This window comes from Hipposideros armiger, unplaced genomic scaffold (genome assembly GCF_001890085.2).
Source record: "Hipposideros armiger isolate ML-2016 unplaced genomic scaffold, ASM189008v1 scaffold_117, whole genome shotgun sequence".
Lineage (NCBI taxonomy): Eukaryota > Metazoa > Chordata > Mammalia > Chiroptera > Hipposideridae > Hipposideros > Hipposideros armiger.
The window spans coordinates 2,090,361-2,113,043 of record NW_017731467.1 but is presented as its reverse complement, the minus strand read 5'-3'; the positions used below and the strand labels follow the sequence as shown (position 1 = coordinate 2,113,043).

Here is a 22,683-nt window from a genome sequence, read left to right as displayed (position 1 = left end):
ACTAGATTTGGAGCTGAGCTAGCTGCGCCCTCCACAACTAAGATTGAAGGACAACAACTTGGCTGTTCCCCGTCCCCAACTCCCCAATAAAATCTTTAAAAAAAAAAAAAAATATGGGCCCATAAATGGTCTCCACTGGCTATAAAGTAGTCAGCCATATGTTCTGGGCATTTCTGGAAAAGATACTAAGGTGGCCAGAAGTTATCACCACAACTTCTTTTGTACAGCTCATTTCAGCAAGAAAAGAACTGTAAGCTGAAGACCAGAAATGAAATACATTTCTAGGACAGCAGGGCATGATTATGAATTGCTTCCATGACCTTCTTTTTGGCACGCAAAAGCATTCTAGCAGAGGAAGAGAAGGACATGGCTAGAACCTGCTCTCAAGGTAATATAACAAACTCAATAAGTTTAAATGGACTCAAAAGCATACCTTCAGTAAAAAACATCCTAAATAATATATTCAATAATTTACAATGAAACTATGTATATTAATAAGACCCACCTGTCTGGTAGTAGGTTTCAGCAACAGAAGGCTGAGGCTGGGCAGCAGCAGCTACAGCAGCAGCAGTTGCTGTTGGTTGCTGATAGTACTGCTTACTATCATAAGCTACAGCAGGAGCTGTGGATCTTACATATGAGTACGAGTCCTAAGGAAAGGGAATGAAAGAAAATCTTGCTATGAATGAAGAGGCAAAAAAATCCTGCACACACACAACTTTCCTATATAGAAGTGTAATAAAAGAAAACAAAAAAACTAAATATTTACCTAGACCCAGACATAAGAGTCAAAATCAATACAAAGGGGATTTACTTTGGACTTCATTAAATAAGGTCAAAACCATTTCAAGCAGAATGTTTAACTTTTACAATCAGAAAAATCACCAAAATACTTTAAAATAATGCTTTAAAAAAATTTATTAAAAAATTAATAAATTCCTTAAAAATGGATCCCATACTAAAGAAGACCTATGTGTTCTTTGTGATTGTTCCACCTTTTTCGTCCTTCCTTATTTACTACTACTATTAGCATAATGATGAGTAGGAGCTTCTAGATCAGTTCTCAACCTTCCTAATGCTGCGACCCCTTAATACAGTTCTTCATGTTGTGGTGACCCCCAACCATAAAATTATTTTCGTTGCTACTCTATAACTGTAATTTTGCTACTGTTATGAATCGTAATATAAGTATCTTTTTGTTTTCCGATGGTCTTAGGCGACCCCCGTGAAAGGGTCGTTCGACCCCCAAAGGGATCGACACCCACAGGTTGAGAACCGCTGTTCTAGATGGAGGAAAGGGAACAGAGGTTCCAGGGAGAAGGAATACTATATATAAATCTCCAAAGCAGTAAGGATCAAGGTGAGTTGGGTCAATTCTGACACTGCATAAAGTGAGGAGTGGGGAGATAGGCAGGTGGAAAGCCTGAAGAAGTAGGTAGAGCCTAGAAAATGATGGGGTTCGTGCACCCTACTAAAAACAATGGAATTTATGTCTATGGACATAATGAAAACAATCACACATCAAAAGAAATTCCAAGTTTAGTAACTTGCCAAATATAATAGCAAATATTAATATATTTGCTTAATATATTTGCTATTAATATAAAAAGAAATAGATTCATATGTCAGTTTCTCACTTAACAAATAAATTCCTGTACTTCAGAAAGAATATGCAAAAACTAGCTAAAGTCCAGAAGGGTCAAAATTTAAAAACCAGGGGGGAGGGGGGTTGTTACTTTGTGAGGAGTAAAAAGGATAATTATTGCATTGTTCTATATACCTGAAACTAAAAAAATAAATAAATAAAATAAAATAATATTAAGAAACAGATCCTAAAAGCAAACAAACAAAAAACGGGTTAAAGGAATTAGAACCAAATTTAATTAAATAAGTAATAATTTAGTACAATAAACACAATACTATAAAGATAATTAGATCTTTATGTCCCCATAAGGCTGAACAAAAAGCAACAAGATGAATAACAGCAGGATCAATTTGTGTTCCATACTAAGAAAGAACACCATGAGGGGAAGAATGTACCGGCAACAGGATTCTCAGCCTTGTTAAGTTTCAGGAGGACACTATAATTTGTCCTATATAACTTAGGCTCATGGCTCTCAAAATAGAAGACAAAGCTGTGTTTCAAGTGAGCAAATAATGGCGCAGTACAAACAAGGGGTATTTTCCCTGTATCTTAATTTTTCTCAAAAACATGGGGTAAAATTAAAATATTCAACCAGTCAACAACATAAGTTTTTTTTCATTAAAGAAAACAAAATGGAGTAGAAGGACTATGCCTCTAAATTACTCAGAAATACACACTTACTTTTCTCTGTCATTACAGATATATTTTGGAAGACCCAAGTTTGAAAAGCACTGGCTTGAACATCATATGATACATTGAAGACACTGAAGCCTGTATGTTAAGGCTATTGAAAACTAACAGTTTTCTTACCTGGTAGTTTTGTGTAGTAGCTGGAGGTGGTGGTGGTGGTGCTTCTTGTTGCCTCTGGGTATAACCATAATCTGTTGCTGTGTGTGCAGTAGGGTAGCCTCCATAAGCAGCAGCTGTTGCAGCTGCTGCAACAGCTACTGGAGCAGGTCTGGCAACTGCAACTGTGGCAGCTGCTGGTGCATAGGCAGCAGTAACTGTGTGAGCAGCTACTGGAGCCTGATGGACAGTGTAGCTAGCAACTGTAGTTGGATGAGAGTAGGCTACACCCGAAGCTGGCTGCTGGCTATATTGTGGAGTAGAAGAATAAACATAATACAATTTAATTTTAAAATCTAGGAGTTTAATCAACTTAAAAAGCACCTTTCAAGTAACTTAATCATGGACTACAAAAGACCAAGTATTTTATTTGAACTTAATAAACCTAATCAATAACATATTTATTGTATAATTTTCATTCCTTAATCTCAATACATGAGATGGTCACACATATTGCTTTAAATCATAGATCATATCACAAAACAAGGATAACAAACTGGGAAAAAAAGAAGTATTAGGAAAAAAAAGTTGATCAAACTCTGAATTTACAAAAATATTTGTTGTACATAAAGTTATTATGCTCTACAGTTTTTTTAAAAGTCTGTACAAAAAGATGTTAAGAAAAATATTGTATTCTAACTCCAATTACGGAAAACGTTTAAGGTAGAAACTAGTATCCAATTGACAAAGTATTTCTGATGCTTTAGGGCAGTGGTTCTCAACTAGGGGAGATCCTGCCCCTCACCCCACCCCAGGGGATATTTAGCCATGTCTGGAGATATTTTTGATCGTCAAACTGCAGAGAAGGTGGTGGTGATGAGTGCTACTGGCATCTAGTGGGTAGACGCCAGTTGATGCTGTTACATACCCTATAATGCAAAGGGCAGCTACCCACAACAAACAATTATCCAAAGAATGTCAATAATGCTGAGGTTGAGAAATCCTGTTCTAAGGTATAAAACCTACAATGGAATAGCTACTATTTTAGATAAAATTTCCAGATTATAGGCATTTCATTATACATTTATTTTTCTCTTAAAAATGTAGCACGTGTTGCAGAGAGACCTAAGTCAGATGCTCTGCAATCATAGCCATTCAAACCTCAAAAAGGCAAAAATATTTTCCAAAAAACGTAAATCAAATGAATTTCCAGCTAAAGATGTTAATGTTTATTTTAATTTTTAAATTGACGACCTGTGTCACATAAAACCAAGGCCTAAAGATGTTGGCATATGAATGTGTATTTGTTGTTCTAGCATCTCTGAGTAATACACTCACCATTACACTTGCTAAAGCTGTATTACTAAGACAGAAATGCCTTCTGAAAAAAATGAGACCTCCAAAAGTTATTTAGTTGAAAGGTTTTAGTTGACTCTAAGTTTTAAAATGAACCGACAGAATAGCTAAGAAAAAAAATATCTGACATAAGCTGAAGCTGCACTAGGTAAACTAGGGTGTATGATTCATGGTTTATTATACAGGGTGTTCTTCACTGGTGTACACAATACCATAAAATGTGGCACAGAATTAAATTTGGGGGCCACCATTTTAACTGTATTATGAAAATCACTGAAAATTAGGAATTATTTAAAGGGAATCAATATGAAGCTTACAAATATGGGTATTATTTCAAATAAAAAGTGGAGGACCTGGGGACATTCAGTGTAGGAAAGGTGACTGGGGAAGATATGATAGCTGCCTTCCAATGGAAGAGACTTACTCCATGCTGCTCCAGAGAACAGAACTAGAACCAATGGATGGAAGGGTGGCAGATTTCAGCCCAATATGAAAAAGAAAAACAAAAACAAAAAAACAAAAACTTAGAACAGGGTCCAAAGCAGCTCTTATAATTTCTATTTGGATGAGATTTTCCATATTTTTATATTAAAATTAGCTTACATTTCCTACATATATGCCAATTATAAAACTGGAAAAGGAAAGTTTAAATTGTAACAATGGGAAGAAAACTATCTTGGGATTGACTTTGTCTATAGATAATTCCACATTCTTAAGAAAAAAATGCCAATGTATTTCTTCAAAATTCCTAGAACTGAGAAAAAAATTATACTTAAAATATAAATACATCAGTTGTGTGAGACTTGTTTTTAACAAGTCAACTAGGCAGACAATTTAACTTATACTGCCTCTTATCCTTAGAAGTCCACATAACTCAGGAAAGAATGACCATATGCTGTGGTTTACGCCTACTCTGGTTTACGTCCCAGTGTAATTATTAACAGTACTAGCTTTTACTTTCCGACATGTCTCAGTATGAACAATACATTTTATAGTCACCCTTCCCAGAAATCAAATAAATGTCAGTACATTTAGCAATTACTATATACATCCTTAGGGTTGCCTAACCTCACCCTGCTCTGTAAAGCCAGGTCCCTGGCCATCATTTGGGCTGGAACCATATCCCACACAAAAAGAATCATGAAGAATGAAGATCCAGTCCCGATTCCCACGGACTCAAGGGTTAGGGCAGCTGACTGCTTGTTGTTCAGAATAAAGGTTCTTTGGGTTGTTATCTCAGATCCATCTGGGAAATTCTCTTTCAATTTCAAATATCCTTAGAAAGACTGACTTTTATGTGACGTAGATGACCAGACTGAACTATACCAATTCAATTAAATATCCTGTAGCTAAGTCTAAATAAATAAGTTAATTTTTAAAAATTCAGGTGAAATCAAGTTCAAATTCACTTGAGTAAAATTTGTCTAAGTGGAAATAGTTCAAATCAAGGCTTCTGCCTAGTTGTGGGTATTAGAATAAAAGGTGTTAAATTATAACCCTACATAAAATGTAAGACTTACTGTCTTTATATTATTTTTTTAAATAAAGCAAGACATTAAAGTAAATAATCCAAATCTTGTGCCATAAAAATACATGATGGAATATGAGATTTTCATTTACTAAGTATCCAGTAAAGTAAAAGATTCTATTTAGATATCCTTTGTGAATAAAACTAAGTCAGACTCAGTTTTAAATCAGAACTAAATAATAAGTCATGAAACAAACATATAAAAAATGGGTAAAAAGGTTAATACTTGAAGAGTCAGACATAAAATGGAAGGGTATTTCTCTTGGAAGTAAAAACAGGAAAAAAATTACTTGGGGAATTGTTAGTATTAAAGAGTAAAAACACTTTATATTCTTGGACTAACCCTGGTGGTTAATAGCTCTCCACTTGCTTACCAAAATAGACAGCCAACTAAAAATTACCACATATTTAAAGAAAGCCTACTATAAATGGAAAAGAAACAAGAATGACCCTGTAGGAAATGGATATTTCAAGGCAACAGATAAGAATTTTTAAAAACTCTAATGTGTAACCATAAAACAAGAATTTTATACTAGTTAGAAGATAAAGTTGAAGGATACAGACAAGATAACAATATGAAAACTATAAAAGATAAATCTAAGAGGTCCAATATTCAACTAGAAAGAATTCTAGAGAGAAAAGAAAAAAGGTGAAAAATTTTAAAATAAAATTTCCACTCTAAAAGGGAGGGAGTTTGAATTTTCAAATTCAAAGGGCCTACAGAGTGCAAAGCAGAATGAAAGAACCACCCGGAGAAACATACAGCATTTCACAACACCTCACAACAACAAAAAAGATCCTTCAAGTTTCTAGAGAGAAGAAAAACAGGTCACCTATACACAACTAAATGAAAATCAGAATCTTACTGATAACACTAGTGGCTAGAAGACAATAGGATAATGTCTTCAAAAATCAAGGGAAAACGATTATCAATGTAGAATTCTGTACCCAGCTAAACTATTAAGGTAGAATACAGATATTTTTACATCCAGGGACTGAAGAAGTTTACCTCCGATATATCTTTTCTTAGGATGCTATGTGAATACATATTTCATATAGATAGAAAGACATACAGATATAGACAAACAAGGAAACAAACAAACCAAGAAAGAAATCATGGGATCCTGCAAACAGTGGATCCAACCCCAGGAGAGAGATGAAGGGCCAGGTCAGCAGCTGTGCAGCAGGCCCAGAGTGGCAACGAGCATAGATTAAAATAGAAGAAAGGACAGAAACCTCCAGGAACAAGGTGTTCAGGAAAAGAGGACTGGACAATAGACAGTAGACTGGGAGCCTGGAAAAATCTTAAAAATATAATCAAGGCACCAATAAGATTTTTTTTTAAAAAAGGTAATGCACGTCTTCAAGAAATATAAAACTGCTTAAAGAAGGCATCATCTTGGTTTTAAAAGACAACCCAGCTGAGCAATTAGTGGGGTGTAAAAAGGGAAAAATCCATTTTAATTTGAACCTAGGAAGATTCTTCTAAGTGGTACAGGGTTGTAAAAATGAAACAAATTAGGAATTACAATCATAGGACAGTACTTGGCTCACAGTAAATACTATTTATAGTCATAATAAAATTTTTGCTTTAAAGTTTTAGAATCAACTTAAATTACAGAAGGTAAACTATGATTACAGAATATAATATAAATGTTATCACAGGTAAAACTGTAACTAAGTTGGAGATGGGGTGGAGAAAGAGGGAAAGTAAGTCACAAGAATTTTAAGATTCTTTTCCTAAAGCAGAGAGTACTGAGATACTGTCTACCTTTGATAAAACTACAATAGAAATGGGGTGTATTGCTGATAGTAACAGAAACAGCTATATCACTGAATTTGGAGGAAATGAGAAAAACAATAGGGTATGTGCTAAATCCTAACTATGATTGTAGTTATATAAGCATATTATTTAGTGATACAAAGATTAGAAATAAAACTAGAATGCATAAAAGGTGGGAGTCTCTGGGAAGTGGCAATTGGGAGGCAAAGAGAAGGATACGTTTTCATTATAAACCCTTCTATACTGCTTTATTTTATTATTTTTTGTTGTTGTTGTTGTTTGTTTTTTTTTTATTGGGGGAATTGGGGGAATGGGAACAGTGCTGGGGAATTGGGGGAAGGGGAACAGACAAGTTGCTGTCGTCTTGTTCTTCAATCTAGTTGTGGAGGACGTTGCTTCACTGGCCCAAGTTGGCACCATCATTGTGCTCTTCTCTAGCGAGGCAGATCGGTCGCCGGCTTCTGGACGGCCGCTCACTGCGGCTGCTGGCCGCTCACGCTGGCTGCTGGCTACATACGGTAGCCCATGGCAACCCACTGCCACAGGGACTGCAGCCTACGCCGTCGCTGGCGACTCATGGCAGCCCAGCTCCAGGTTGAGCTATTGTTCAGCATCTTAGCTGTGGAGGGCAGTGTCACTGGCCCTCATATGTGGGATCCGAACCGGGGCCCTCTGGCATCCCAAGCGAGTTCTTAACCATCGCGCCACTCGGTCGGCCCTATACTGCTTTATTTTAAATTACATCATGTATTACTTTGGTGGAGAAAAAAGCATAAAGGTATTGGAACAGAATTCTCAAAGTGGCAACTTGAATGACTAGCAAACCAATCCCAAATTTAAATACTCCTTTCTAGCTATTTCAACCTGACTCTAACTTCTACATTTCTGGCCTCAACTCTAACCTATATCCAACTCTGGGCCCATTTTTAGTGCTCTCAAATTCCATTACTATACCTGGCTTTACATTACACTGGATTTTTATAGTCACTACTGAAATTTAAATAACTTATATGTACAAATGCTTGTCCATATAAGTATCACCTGGTAACAGGGAAAACATCTCTGTACCTCCTTTAGTTTCTATACAGTGATTCTCAAAATGTGATCCAAAGACCCCCAAGGGTCCCTTAAGACCCTTCATGAGGGTACAGGAGGTTCTCCGTTTTTCAATTACAGATTTTCTTTATGTATTTTAAACCAAACAATTTACTGCAACAGGCTGAATGTAGAAGCAGATCTGAGAATCCAATCATCTTAATTGAGATATTAAAAAGATTTGTAAAAATGTAAAACAATGCCTCTCATCTCACTATTTTTTGGGAGGTAGGAACATAGTCATTTTTCAGAAAGATATTTTTGGTTAACATGTAGTGGTTTTATATTATTATTTTTAAATAACTTAGTATCTTTTAAAACTTCTTATAGTGAATATTAATATAACCCACATAAACAAAAGTTCTTCGGGATCTTCACTAATTAGAAGTGTTAGAGGGGTTCCAAAATAAAAAAGTTTGAGAACCACCATTTCATGATCCAGAACATTCAGGGTAGTCACCTTTCATTTCCCTGCTCTTTAATTATTACACCTTTAAGCAAAATAATCCCTTCTATCCTTTAACATGGAAACAGTGCTAGTTCTCAGGGAAAATGAGCTATGCATGAGTGACCAGCGCCCCAACTCTGTTACCTGCAGCTGCAGTATCTTTATCCAGGGGTCCAAATCTCCCTGTTTTTTACTCAATGTGCTGCTATACAAATATAATTTTCTGTGTTAGCAGACACATGAAAGGCATTGGGAAGTAATGGTCTAGAACTCTCGAACTCAACACAAGAAACCAGCACAGAGGGTGAATTATTAAAAAGCCCGCTTCCCCTTTAAGGGAGTAAGGGAAACTTTCCTGTCTCAGTCCTGGCTCTGGGTAAAGGGAAGAAAAGTCTCTCTCTCCTGATGATTCTTAACCACAAGCCAGCCCTCCTCTAGTTGCGCTCTGGAATTCACATTATCTGACCAGGAAAACTCTAAGCCAAAAAAGTTAGTTTAATATATCTGTGGGATGGCAGTGCTTCCAAGTGCCACAAAATGCATTTTCCTCTCTAGAAATGCTATAATGTTCCAAGGAGGAGGAGATTCAAAAATAAAAAAATAAAAAAATCACAACAAAACCCATAAGGAAACAAGTTACTATGAGCAACAGTTTGCAGAATAAAAAAATTTTTTGAAAAGACTACAAGTATTAGAATTATTGGCTACAAAATATAAAATAAGTACACTTAAAGAAGTAAAGGAGGCTATCAAAACTAAGGCAAAGGACCAAAGAGATTTATCAAAATTAACCAGATGAATTTTTAAAAGAACCAAACAGAACGTCCAAAAATGAAATAGCGTATATAAAAATTATCATTAGAAACTCAGAAAGGGATTATATAACTGATTAGACATGCTGGTAAAAAAATGAGTGAGCTAGAATGTCTATAAAAATTATCCAGAATGCACAGAGACAAAGATGAAAAATATTAAAGGTTAAAAGACCTGGAGGACAGACTGAAAAGTGGTAACTTATATCTATAATAGATTTAAGTTGAATTTATGTAAAACCATAAACCCCAAAGACAAAAAAGATGCACTCATAAGTAGCCTGAGGGAAAAAATATTGCCTACAGAGACTTAAGTGATGACTTCTCAAGAACGAGGGTGAATTAAAGACATTTTAAGGTTTTTAAAAAGTGTGACTAGTACACCCACATTAACTCCTGTTGGGCGCAACTCATCTCACAGATTCATTGCACACAAATTTTCAAATATCTAACAGTTAACTTAAGTATTGTGACTCATCGCTTCCATATCTTTCCCCTCTACTGTAACCTATGGCCAGTTGTGTTTGTGACTTAATACAGTAAAGACGTATTTCATTCGGGGATCTTTGTGTGCAATCAATCTGTGAGATCAGCTGCGCCCAACAGAAGGTTAAAGGACATTCTCAAAGATTTACTTTAGAAAGAATGAAATGATCTCAGAATGAATAAATGTTAAGTAAAAAAAGTAGTAAACGTGAAGGTAAATTTAAATAATCATTATGAAGGGGTGGCTGAGTGGCTCAGCTGGTTAAGAGCCAGAGCTCTGAGCAGCAGGGTCGCCAGTTGGATTCCCACATGGGCCAGTGAGGTGCCCACAAGCTGAGCTGCAGGTGAGCTGCCAACAGGTGGCAGGATGGCTCAGCTGGTAAGAGCACGTGCTCCTAACAAGGTTGCGGTTGGACTCCAGCATGGGATGGTGGGCTATGCCCACCCACAACTAAGATTGAACATGGCACCTTGAGCTGAGCAGCTACAAGCTGCCGACAGGCGGCTGGATGGCGACTGGACTTGGAGCTGAACTAGCTGTGCCCTCCGCAACTAAGATTGAAGGACAACAACTTGGCTGTTCCCCTTCCCCAATAAAATCTTTTTATAAATAAATAAATAAATAAATGATCAATCACTGTGTAAGACAATAATGTTTAACAATGATTGGTGGGGTTTAAAAAATCTAAAATACAATAATAGTATAAAAATCAAGAGGGTACTGATGAAGGTTAAAGCATTTTAAGTCCTTGTATTGTTTTGAAGAGTAAAGATAATAATTAACTTTAGACTAAGTGAAATATTCATGCTCAATTTCTAGAGGAACCACTACAGGACAGAAGGAGAATATTTAATTTCTGACCTTGCAAAAGAATGAGGGGGGAAAAGTTTCAATCAAAAAAATGTAGGCAGCATCTATCACTTAATTAGATGTCCTTTTTCTCCCTTAGAAAATATAATGTGTGCGCGCATGTACATTTGTTTCAATTTTGGATAATACCATAAGGTAACTCATAGATAAAAAAACAATTTTTTCCTTCTTTTTCATGACACACAAAACATAATCTGATCTTTCCATTAGTACAAATTACTGCTCAACATTGTTGGGACTGTTCTAGGTCAGATTATGGCATTTTATATACCTACAAAATTGCTGACAGGTTTAACTTCTTTAAATTAGGTTTCATATTGTGTAACACTGAAAAATGATGCAGAATTAAACATCCTCATAGGATCACCCCGAAGAAAATTTATTCCTTATGCTTGACGTTGTAATGTTATGTCCCCATTACCTTTATAATGCTATTAAAATAACTGTATGATTGTAGAATTTTAGAAGAAATTTAAATTCAAGTTTCATTTCTTCTTAAAAAATAAAACACAATAACCAATCCTACCATGTCTACCAACTCATTAGACTGGTAAGACTACAGGGGAGAGGAGTGGTTAAACGTCATATAAAAACTGTTAATGCAGGGCTGGCCGAGTGGCTCAGTTGGTTAAGAGCTTGCTCGAGATTGTGAGCTCTGAGCAACATCGGTTCGATTCTTGGCCTGAGCTACCGCTGAGCAGGATGGCTCAGCTAAAAACAAAATAGACAAACAAACAAAAAACTGTTAATACAGCAATACGTTTTATTATGCTTTTGCTTTATTATGCTCCACAGGTGCTGCATTTTTTTTTTTTAACAAATTGAAGGCAAGACCCTTCACCAGCAAAATTATGACTTGCTTTATTGTGGTGCACTGGAACTGAACCCACAGTATCTCCAAGGTATGCCTGTAGTTTTCTTGGGATTTTTAACTCAATATACCAAGAAAAAATAGCCATTACCATTTACTATTTGGGTCCACTGTAGCTTTTCCATTTATTGTATTAAGTTATTTGACAAATAAGTTACGTAAGAATGAGGGATAACAAGAAACAACTATTAAAAACTTTCAGTAAGAAGTATAGTAAGCCCAGGTTTTTATTCTTTATTGTCCTGGTTTTAAAAGTACGCATATACACACCCACAAAATAAACCATGTTCTCAGAAAACAACTGTTCATCAACTCTCAGTTATCAGATTGACTGCTGTGGTATCACAGTGCTTGTGTTCAAGTAACCCTTATTTTACTTAATAATGGCCCCAAAGTGCAAGAGTTGTGATGCTGGCAATTCGGATATGCCAAAGAGAAGCCCTAAACTGTTTCCTTTAAGTGAAAAAGTAAAAGTTCTTGACTTAATAAGAAAAAAAAAATTATATGCCAACATTGCTAAGATCCTGGGTAAGAATGAGTCTTCTGTGAAACTGTGAAGGAAAATGAAATCCATGCTAGTTCTGTTGTCGCCCTCAAACTGCAAAAGTTACAGCCACAGTGAGTGATAACTGCTTAGGATAGAAAAGACATTAAATTTGTGGGTGAAAGACATGAACAGAAAACGTGTTTCAAATGATGGTAACATGTTGTGCCAGAAAGCACTGAGCCTATAGTAGTCCCTCCCTCCTTACCCACAGGGAATCTGTTCCAAGACCCCCAGTGAATGCCCAAAACCGTGGATAGTACCAAACCTTATATATACTGTTTTTTCCTATACATACCTATGATAAAGTTTAATTTATAAATTATGCAGTGAGATTAACAACTAATAATAAAATAGAACAATTATAACAAAACAAAGGTTCCTTGAACACAAGCACTGTACTAAGTGACTAATGGGCAGGCACTGTATACAGCATAGATATATGCTGGACAAAGGGATGCTGCTCAGGTGGGATGGAGCAGGATGATGTGAGTTTTCATTACATTCCTCAGAATGGCGTACAATTTAAAACTTATGAATTATTTCTGGAATTTTCCATTTAATATTTTCAGACTGGTTGACCACAAAGAGCAAAACTGCGGATAAGGGGGAACTACTGTATACGAAGACTTCAGAAAGGGTAAGTATTTATAGGAAAAAACATAGTACATATAAAGTTTGGCACTATCCAGTTTCAGGCATCCACTGGGGGTCTTGGAACATATTCCCCACGGATAAGGGGGAACTACTTTTATGTCTTTTCCCAGAAATAAAACTTTATTTTCATTTCATTTATCTTCCAAGAGTGTTTCCCTTCCCAATAATTTAAGCTCATTTGACCTCTAGGACCCTCAAGAATTAAATGCTAAATTAAACTTAAAAATTTATTTTAAGGGCTGGCCGAGTGGCACGTTGGTTGAGAGTTGGCTTGGGACACCAGCTCTGAGCAACAGGGTCCCGGTTCGGATCCCACAGGAGGGCCAGTGACACTGTCCTCTAACAGCTAAGATGGTGAACAACAGCTCGACCTGGAACTGGGCTGCGGTGAGTCGCCAGCAACAGCGTGGGCTGCAGCCCCTGCTGCAGTGAGCTGCCGTAAGCTACCTACCATGAGCGGCCGTCCAATGGCTGGCGAGCAACTGCCTCACCAGGAAAGAGCGCAATGATAATACCAACATGGGCCAGTGAAGCAACGTCCTCCACAATTAGACTGAAGAACAAAAGGACAGCAACTTGTCTGTTCCCCTCCCCCAACTCCCCAAGAAAATCTTTAAAACAAAATTTATTTTAAGCAAAAAAATTTGCTATTCTGTAGCTCCAAATGATCTGATTCTAATTTTTCTCTAACAGCTACCCATTAAAATTATACCAATAATTTGATAATGATCAAACCCTTAACCTAATCTCTCTAAAGCCCTAACATTGATGACTACCTCTCTCGTTTTTTAATTACACTACGTTCTCCCAACTCGGTCCACTCTGTTTCTTTCTCTGGCCCTACCTCACACACACAGGTATTACCCAAGTTTATAACTACGGCTCTATGTTTTTCTATTTTTCTTTCATTCAAAAAATGTTAACTAATGTTTGATGTATGCCAGGAACTGTCCTTTATCTGGAGTTTCAACCACATTTACAGCTACAATGGTGGATCACCACCATATGGATAATATCCAGATTTATACTACCAACCCTTATCCCTTTTCTGAGCTCCATTTCCAACTGTCTGCTGAATATAATACTAACATTGATGGGGCTGTAATATATCAAGGACTGTCCTGAGCATATTACAAATATTACCTCGCTAGAGTCTCAAAACACAAGAGACCCTGTAGAGGCTTCCCACGATGCTGATAATGTTCTGTATATGACACTTCATAAAGCTATACTCATTATTACAGGTGCAGTTCTTCTTATATATACATATTATACTTCAACAAAGATTTTAAAATCTCAAGTCTCATGAGGTAAAAACTAGTATCATCTCCAGTTTATAAATGAAGAAACTGAAGTACCAAGAGGCTGTCTGCCCAAGGTCACAGGGCAGGTATTAGAACTAGGATTTGGCAGAGGTAGGCTAACTTTAGAGACCATCCACTCTCAATCATATCAACCAATTCTTACATTCCTGTCTTAGTTCAACACATTTCCTTTGTCTAAAATGACCCTCTGTCGATTTTCAGAATAAAAGACCATGAAGTCTACTTCAAACTCCTAGTCAGAATCCTCCAATTCACCATTTGTTTCATTAAAACTCAGTTATGATCATTATCATGGCATAGTTATCTGTATCTGTCCCCACTCATCCCCCGGAAGTGTAAAATCCTTGAAAGCAGGAACTGTGCATATTGATGTTCATTAAATATCATGTAAGTTACTCCCTACAAACATATTTTAATACTTATTACATAAGACTATTAAAACAAAAAAGCCCAATGTTCTTTACTTCATTAATTTGTGCTCTGTAAGTATGAATTAAAGAGCTGCACTGTACACAGTTTTTATAAAACACTAAGAAATACCATACTCAGAACAATGCCCTAATTCTGATAGAGTGGTGCCAAGGACAATTTATGGACAAGCACAGTAGGTACACTTCTCACCTTTAATCATGTATCTAAGTGATTCTAACATACTTTGTCAATTACTACATTTATAAGCCCACGAACTGTCTTCTGATTAATCTGATGGCGTACTTCTGAATAGTAACAGGCTGATTTGCTTTTTTTGACAAATACTTCTATTTAAACAGCTATACATTCTAATCCAACTGCCCATAAGCATGTGCCTATCTCTGGGGTCTCTATTTTAATCCAGTGATCTATTTGTCTATTCTTGTACCAATACCACATTTTCCTGTTTAATAAAGTTTGGGTACCTGATAATACAAGACCTTCCTTATCATATCTTACAGATTGGTCATGACTGCTTTTGGACAAATACTCTCTTCGGTATCAACATAAGAATCCCTTTGAAAGGAAAACTGATAATTTGATGTCATTGATTTTTTTTCACTTGATGAACACAGCTCATCTTCATTTATTTAAGTATTCTTTTATGGCCTTTATATCCAAATGCATTTTTTCCTTAGTGTTTTGCATATCTCATTCATTTTATTTCTACTTTAATCGGTTATGTGGCTAAATATAAACAGGACTTACCTGACATTGAAACTGAGCCCTACCAATATTCAAGTACCCACTTTTAAAACATTTTACTTTGAGATTATGAAGCTCTACATATTAAGTATATGATAAACATCAACTAAGGAGTTCTTTAAAAACCCTTAGAGTATTATTCAAATCTCTATAGAAAACTGGCAGTGGTAAAATGCCTACTGAAAATCAGGCACTAGGCTAGGAAATTTTATAATCTTCACCTCAAGGCAAGTTAGGTGACAAAACTGAGTTTCAGAAAGGTTAACTAATTTGGCAAAGTGACTTAAGGGCTGGATAGAGCTGGGATTCAACCCCAAATCTGACTACCTCCAAATTCATGCTCTTTTTGTTATAGTACATTGTAAGGCAGTTTGCAAAAGCAGAGTCAAGTATACACCTTCAACATTCTATACAGGGATATTCTGGCTCACCCTACTCTTAAAGCTATTAATAACATATACAGGAAATATCAATGTAAAAGCAGCAATCCTTCTGGAGAGAAAATTTTCATTATTTCAAACTCATTCATGCAATATGAATCCTAAGATCTCTGATTCAACAATGGAAGAGCTGATATAATTAGAGCACTTGCAGTAATATTTTTTGTAGTCAGTAAATTTCCATCACTATGACTGTTTTCAAAAACCTGTTCACCTGGTTTTTTCACCTTCTCAGTTAGTGATTACTCCTTTTCTACCTTACTAGAGTTACTTTTGTTCTTTCCTTCAAGACACAATATTCTTAACACTGCATTCAAATAAAAAGCAAAAAAGAGAAGGGAAAAAAGGGCAATTTCACCAGTTAATCAGCCTACCCAAGTTATCTTGGTGATGTGAAGAGATACTTATCTTTAGGAACAGACTATCCTAAAGAAATTTCAAGAATCATTAGATGAGATGCTTTGTGACTAACAAGATACTTAATTTAAACTAATGTCCAGAAAAACAGTGAAAATCCACTTAAACATTTACCATTTAATAACATTTACTAAGACTCTAAGAATATGGGGGCAAAGTAATTATTTTGTACCTTTATACAGTCTCTAAAGTCTTCAAATTCAATAAACACTGGATATAAAAAGTTGTCAAATGATTATTTTAAATAGCTAACTACACTGACGGTAGAATAACACTCAGATATCAATGATACACTAAGAATTACATACAGGACAAAGAAAATTAATGTAATTAAACACAAGCTAAAGATTTAGGGTGCCCAGGTAACAGACCAGTATCTTGATTAGAAAGATAACAAGAAACTGTTATCTCCAAGGCTTTCCTAAAGAATAAGAAAAACTGCTGTTTAAAACAGTTATATCCTATTAATAGTGGACATAACGGGATTACTTTATTTTATATTACATATACGATGTGATAAAAAAATACGGTGAATGTGTAAATTTAAAAAAAATGTATTACAGTAAAAGACACATTGCCATAATCCCCCTCAAAATACTCCCCCTCGCTTTAAACACACTTATCCCATCATTCTTGCCACTTTCAGTTCTGAAAGTCCTCTTTTGTGAGTGTCTTCAGTCGCGCTGTCGTGGCTGCCTCAATGTCCTCAATCAATTCAAAACCTCTTCTTTTCATGGTCATTTTTTTTTACTTGGGGAAGAGCCAGAAGTCGCACGGTGCCAGATCCAGATCCAGTGAATAAGTGGATGAGGATACACCATAATGTTTTTATTTGACAGAAACTGCCATATACCAGAAGCAGTGTGAGACATGCAGCATTGTCATGATGGAGGATAAAAACACTCATGAAAGAGGACTTCCAGAACTGCTTCAGAAAGTGGCAAGAACGATGGGATAAGTGTGTTTGAAGCAAGGGGAATATTCTGAGGGGATTAACAGCAATGGGTCTTTTACTGTAATAAATATCTTTTAAACATTCACCATATTTTGTGATCACATCTCATACATATAGGTATTTGTATATACCATAAATCCCCTTCAAAAACTGAAGAACACCTATGACAACTTCTGTATCATTGCCAATGAGTGGTAATGACTTTTATCCTATGAAACTATTAATTAGGAAGTTTTTCTATAGAATTATCTTTCTTGGGTCGGCCATGTGGCGCATTGGTTAAGAGTTGACTTGGGAGTGCTGGCTCTGAGCAGCAGAGCCCCAGTTCAGATCCCACATTAGGGCCAGTGACGCTGCGCCCTCTACAGCTCAGATGGTGAACAACAGCTCAACCTGAAACTGGGCTGCCATGAGTTTCTGGTGGCGGCATAGGCTGCAGCGGGGCTGCAGTGAGCTGCCGTGAGCTACCATGAGTTGGCAGCCAGTGTGAGCGGCTGGCAGCTGGCATGAGCTGCCTGCCATGAGCCACCGTCCAGTGGCTGGCGACCAACTGCCTCACCCGGGAAGAACACAATGATAATAACCAACATGGGCCAGTGAAACGATGTCCTCCACAACTAGACTGAAGAACAAAAAGACAGCAACTTGTCTGTTCCCCTTCCCTCTCCCAATTCCCCAATAAAATCTTTTAATAAAAATTTTTTTAAAAAAGAATTATCTTTCTTCGTTCTTTGCTACCCTAAGTCCTTGTAACTGTTAAAAGTATTTTCCAAGATTTATTATAAAATTAGACTTGTCTAAAAGTAAGTCTCTCTTCTCAAACAAAAAAGGTACTCTACTGAAGTTCCAAATAAGTTCCCTTTCTGCCATAAAGCCATCCCTATTTTTTCACCACACTTGAGATCTCCTTTTGTCCTGCACACCCCAAATTAATATTCTATCAGAAACACATACATATAAACACATACAAATACTTCAAAAAATTTTTTTGATTTCTTCATTTCCAAGGGTGGAAAAAAGCAAATGAAAGGTCAGAAAATGAAAAGATTACATTTGCAAGGGTGGCAAATGGCATATTTACTTGCCTTAAAAAATTACACAAAGCAGAAGGAAAAACACTCAGCAGCTGATGGAACATGTAGCACAAGGATTGAATAAATGCTTACCATAAAAATGTTTAATATGCATTATATAAATGAAAAACCTGGTTTATCTAGGAGGTATTAGTAGCAGAACTTATAAGATCTTTATAAATTCTCTTTAGTATGCCATTATGAATCAAAAATATCAAGCAATAAAGAAGTCTAAGCTTAAAATAAATTTAATCCAGTATCTTACATAGCCCTAGCCAAGAAAACTAAGAACCTGAATTAAATCTAAACTTAATAAGTAACTAAGATAGTTACTTTCGGTTATCTGTATTCAATGACAGGTGAAGCAACTATTTGCAAAATCCACATGAAAATGCTTAAAGATTTCCCTGAGTTTGCATCCTTCAAATTAAAAAAAAATTTGGGGGGGGGAAAGTAAGCCTTAGTCTTCCATATCTAAAAGTTACATTATAACAATTTCTAGAAAGAAAAATGAGCATCACTGCATTTTCCGCATGTGCTTTTATTATTAATGCTATTTGTTCACTTTCCTTAAGTAAAAGTATTGGCTTTGTTGGGCCTGATTTCTGCCCATTAAAAGCAAACAATTTCCATCTACTGTGTTTATTTACAAAGGCAGAGGATCTTAGTTTTGCCAATATATGCATAAGTAACATCAAAAGACTAGTCTTTTCTCACTAGTCATACATGAAACAAGCAATAACTGGATTGTTATACTTCACTGAAGCTTGATGAGATCTGAAGCCAAAGAAAAATTAGGTACAGACATTCTGTAATCGTTTCCTATATTGGGATAAAATACATACATGCAACTATTTTATCAAAAAAAAAAATAAGTATCTTTAAATTGGGACTTCCTCACCTTATTTCTATTGGTAGGTTAGCTTGGAAAAATATTTCAAAACCGCCACAAAGAACCCACTACATTTTCAGTAAAAAATCCAAAAAGCTATCACTCTGCCATTATAACAGAAAAATACTGGGTAAAACAAGTAAAAAATTTAATGGTTAAATACAGCCTTGTCTAGAACACAAAGTACTTGGTAGCACTGGATTTATGGCACAGATGCTGATTAGCTATCTCGTTTCCCAGAAAAAGAAAATGGCTTTTTCTTTCTCTCTCCACAAAAATTATTAGCCCTAAAAGGTTTCAACAAAGTAGCTGAGATTTTGTTAGCTGTTTAATCATCAAAACTTATAAGAAAGGATTTGTTAATGTTGCAAAGTCCCTCGATTTTGCCCTAATTATTCGCCATCTCAGTCCTTTTTCTGGAATATAAGCCTCAAATAAGAGACTTGTAAAAAAATTCTACATGTTCAAGGCATCGAGCAATTAGTAAAATACCAATTTCATCAATAAAACCCACATTTGTACATTTTAACATCTCAACATCAATGAGGTCTTTAAGCATTGTCATGTTTTAATTGGTAGCAATTTTTTTAGTGATACATAAAATAACGATACCCCTTACAACAAATGGCATTTTAGAATTCCATGAAATATGGCAACTTTCTCAGCATGACAAATTCTAACCCACAAATATAGCCGAGCATTTCATTTTACAGATGAGAAAAACGAAAACCCAAATAAGTTATGTCAACATCCTAAAATCAAAAACAAGAGATATTGGAACCCAGGTCCTCTAGTTCCCAAGAGATGCCCTTTTCCATTACACAACCCACTGCCTGAAGTGAAGATGAAAAAAACTCCCTGGGTTTACCAAATGGCTAATATATGTAATACACAGATACCTAACATAATATCTCTCTCTATAAAAAGCTTATCACTTAGGAGCCCTGTATGCTTATGGCTTGAATCTGAAGAGACTGTCTCCGACTGACTCAAAAGTAACGACGACAACAACAAAAAATCTAGCAAAAAATCTAGCGTTGTTTGTTTGTTTTTTCCTTTTGATAATAAACTACAAACACTTCAGAAATTAGAGCTTCCCTTAAGGTAGGGATTTCATAAGGTGCATCACAGTAACTCAGTACAATCTCACTTGCACTTGCTTTTTCTCCAGGGGAAAGACCAGCTATGGGGGAATGACTGGCCCACCTGGAGCCTAAATGCCAATAGCTAGAGCTTGGCTCTGGACTCATTTATCAGAACTAGAAACTTCGCACCTCTTTTCTAGTCTACCAACTATACAATTCACAGGTGGTTGTTATGTTTACATCGCTCCTTGGAAGGAAACCTAAAGAAACCCAGTGGCTGCAGTGACACCCGCCGTTTGTTTGCAGGGCTCGGGGAGAGGGCCAGGGGAAGCCACAGGACGGAGGACAAGGCACCTAAGAAAACACCCACGTTATCTGGGCTCCGGGAGCCGGAGCCCCAGGCGAAGACCTGGTGCAGGGGAGGGGTCGCGGGAGAGGCCCGTGCGGCCGTGCGACTCGGCACTCCCCTTCGCCCACCCTCTCTAAGCTCAAGTGGGAGGGAGACCAGAAGTGGCGACAGGACAGGCGGGGGCGGAGACTAGGCTGTGGGGGGGGAGATCCGAGCCTCGGCCTCGCTTCCCTCCCTCAGCTTGCCGGGCGGGCGGGTGGGGGTGCCGCGGGAGGCCATTTTAGCTGCGGGGCCGCCGAAAGCCCCGGCTGCCCTCCACGTCCCCAAACCTCGACCGTGTCTCGTCTCGTCTTGTCTCGTCCCGCCCTGTTGGGGGCCGCTCCCCGCCCGGGGTGGGGAGAGGCCGCGAGGCCGGGCCAGCCGCGAGCCGGGGCTCCGGGCCGCTGGGCTGGGGCCGGTGCGGGGGCGTCGTGTCGGCGGGATCCGAGCGGAGGAGCGAGCAGGGGGAGAGAAGGGAGAGGGCGGGAGCCGTTACCTATACTGGGCCGCAGCCGCCGCCGCCGCCGCCCCGCTGTGGGTGAATCCAAAGTAGTTGCCGGTCGCCATTTTGGCATCTTCCCCCAGCCGGCTGGGCACTGCGGCGGGCACGGAGAGTCGGGTCCCATGGCGGGAGAAGAGGCGCAGAGGGGCAGAGACACCGAGGGAGGGAAAGGGAGAGAGAGAGGCGCTGTGAGAAGCCGCTCTCGCCCGGCCGGGGCCGCGGCCGCGCCGCCTCCCCCTCCCGCCTCGCACTCTCTCACTCACTCGCACGCCCGGGTGGCGGCCGCCGCCTCCTCCCCGGAGCCAGCCCCAACCCCCGCGCCTCCCCACCGCCCCGGGCCGGGGAAGGAGCTGGGCAGGGACCTCGGCGGGGCACATTATACTCACCATAGGTGAAAGAAACTACAGGGCATATGGGAATCATGGGCTCGGGCTGCTGCTGCTGAACTCTGAACTCTCACCCGCTGCCTCCCTCCTCTGCCCCGCTCCTCCTCAGCGGAGAACAGACCGCTGCCTCCCGCCGCACTGCGCAGGCGCCCCCGCGCTCGGCACCCTGGGAGCTGTAGTCCCCGCCGCCTTCGGGGCTCCCTCGTGCGCGTGCCGGGGCCTGGCCGAGACGGGTTAGGGGGCGCCCGTGGTGGAAGGCAGGCCTCGCCTCCTCCAGAGTGGTAGTGACTGACGAGCGCAATCCGGGCGATGGAGGAGCGTGCGGGGAGCGCCTCGCCCGGCCGAGAGGGACTCGAGAGAGAGTGACGTCTGTTAGCCTTTTCTTACTTTTCACTCTTCTTTCACGTCTGCGTGTGCATTTGTCCTCTACCTTTCCGTCCTTCTCGCCGGTGCACTTTTCTTCAGAATTTGAGCTGGACTAATTTGGATTCTTATCTCCCACATTCCCGCTTTTTGTCCTTTGCCTCTAAATTGGGGAGGAAAAGACGGAGAAGACAGAGAAAAAGAATAGCAAATGTGCTATTAGGTTGGATTAGAGGCGCAACCCCAAACACCGCCCCCCCACCCCCACCCCAGCACACCTGTTACCCCCACCTTCCTCCACTCCTTGAGTCTTTCAATGTATATTGAGACTCCCACAAAGTGTCAGGCTAAGTACTGGAGATACAGCAGCGAACAAAACAAAATTCCTGCTCACATGGAATAGCTCCTGAAAAAGGGGGCTGATGTCCGACAATAGCCAAATAAATAGTAAGTTGGGTGGTGATTGCAGCTTTAAGAATAAAGCAGAAGAAAGAAGAGAGAGGAAGAAGGTGCTATTTGTGTAGGGTGTGGATAGGGTGACCACTTGAAGGAAGTGAGGGACAATCTCAGCAGGTACTTGGGCGGGGGGGGGAAGACAGCAACGGGAGGGTCTTAAAGCAGGGGTGCTCAAGCGCAGCAGGGAAGTTAGCCTGGCTGGAATAGGGAGACGGAAGCAGAAGGGTCCGTAGTAAGGGTTCCAGATCTTTCGTTTTTAAGGACAGAATGGTAACTCTTCCCCCATGCATTGCTTTCTCACGGTTTTCTCTTTATTTTTCTGGTTCATTTCAAACTGTTCTTT

At 38.6% G+C, this 22,683-nt stretch overlaps 1 protein-coding gene across 4 annotated transcripts in view; it reads right to left on the bottom strand.

Moving 5' to 3' along the window:
• ZFR (zinc finger RNA binding protein) overlaps window positions 1-21,656 on the bottom strand; it is a 77,984-nt gene extending 56,328 nt beyond the window's left edge. For 2 of the 4 annotated variants that reach the window (XR_002124636.1, XM_019647882.1), the window contains exons 1-4: window positions 21,522-21,656; window positions 21,130-21,229; window positions 2,456-2,738; window positions 506-650 (exon numbers count right to left, since the gene is read on the bottom strand). Coding sequence is in view for 3 of the 4 variants with exons in the window: in XM_019647882.1 (XP_019503427.1) it covers window positions 506-650; window positions 2,456-2,738; window positions 21,130-21,229; window positions 21,522-21,558 (565 nt within the window). In the remaining variant the exon portion in view is untranslated. Of the gene's footprint in view, window positions 1-505; window positions 651-2,455; window positions 2,739-4,211; window positions 4,236-21,129; window positions 21,230-21,521 lie in introns of all 4 variants that reach the window. The other 2 variants (XM_019647883.1, XM_019647881.1) reach the window with 2 other exon arrangements.
• Between the last annotated feature and the right edge of the window lie 1,027 nt (window positions 21,657-22,683).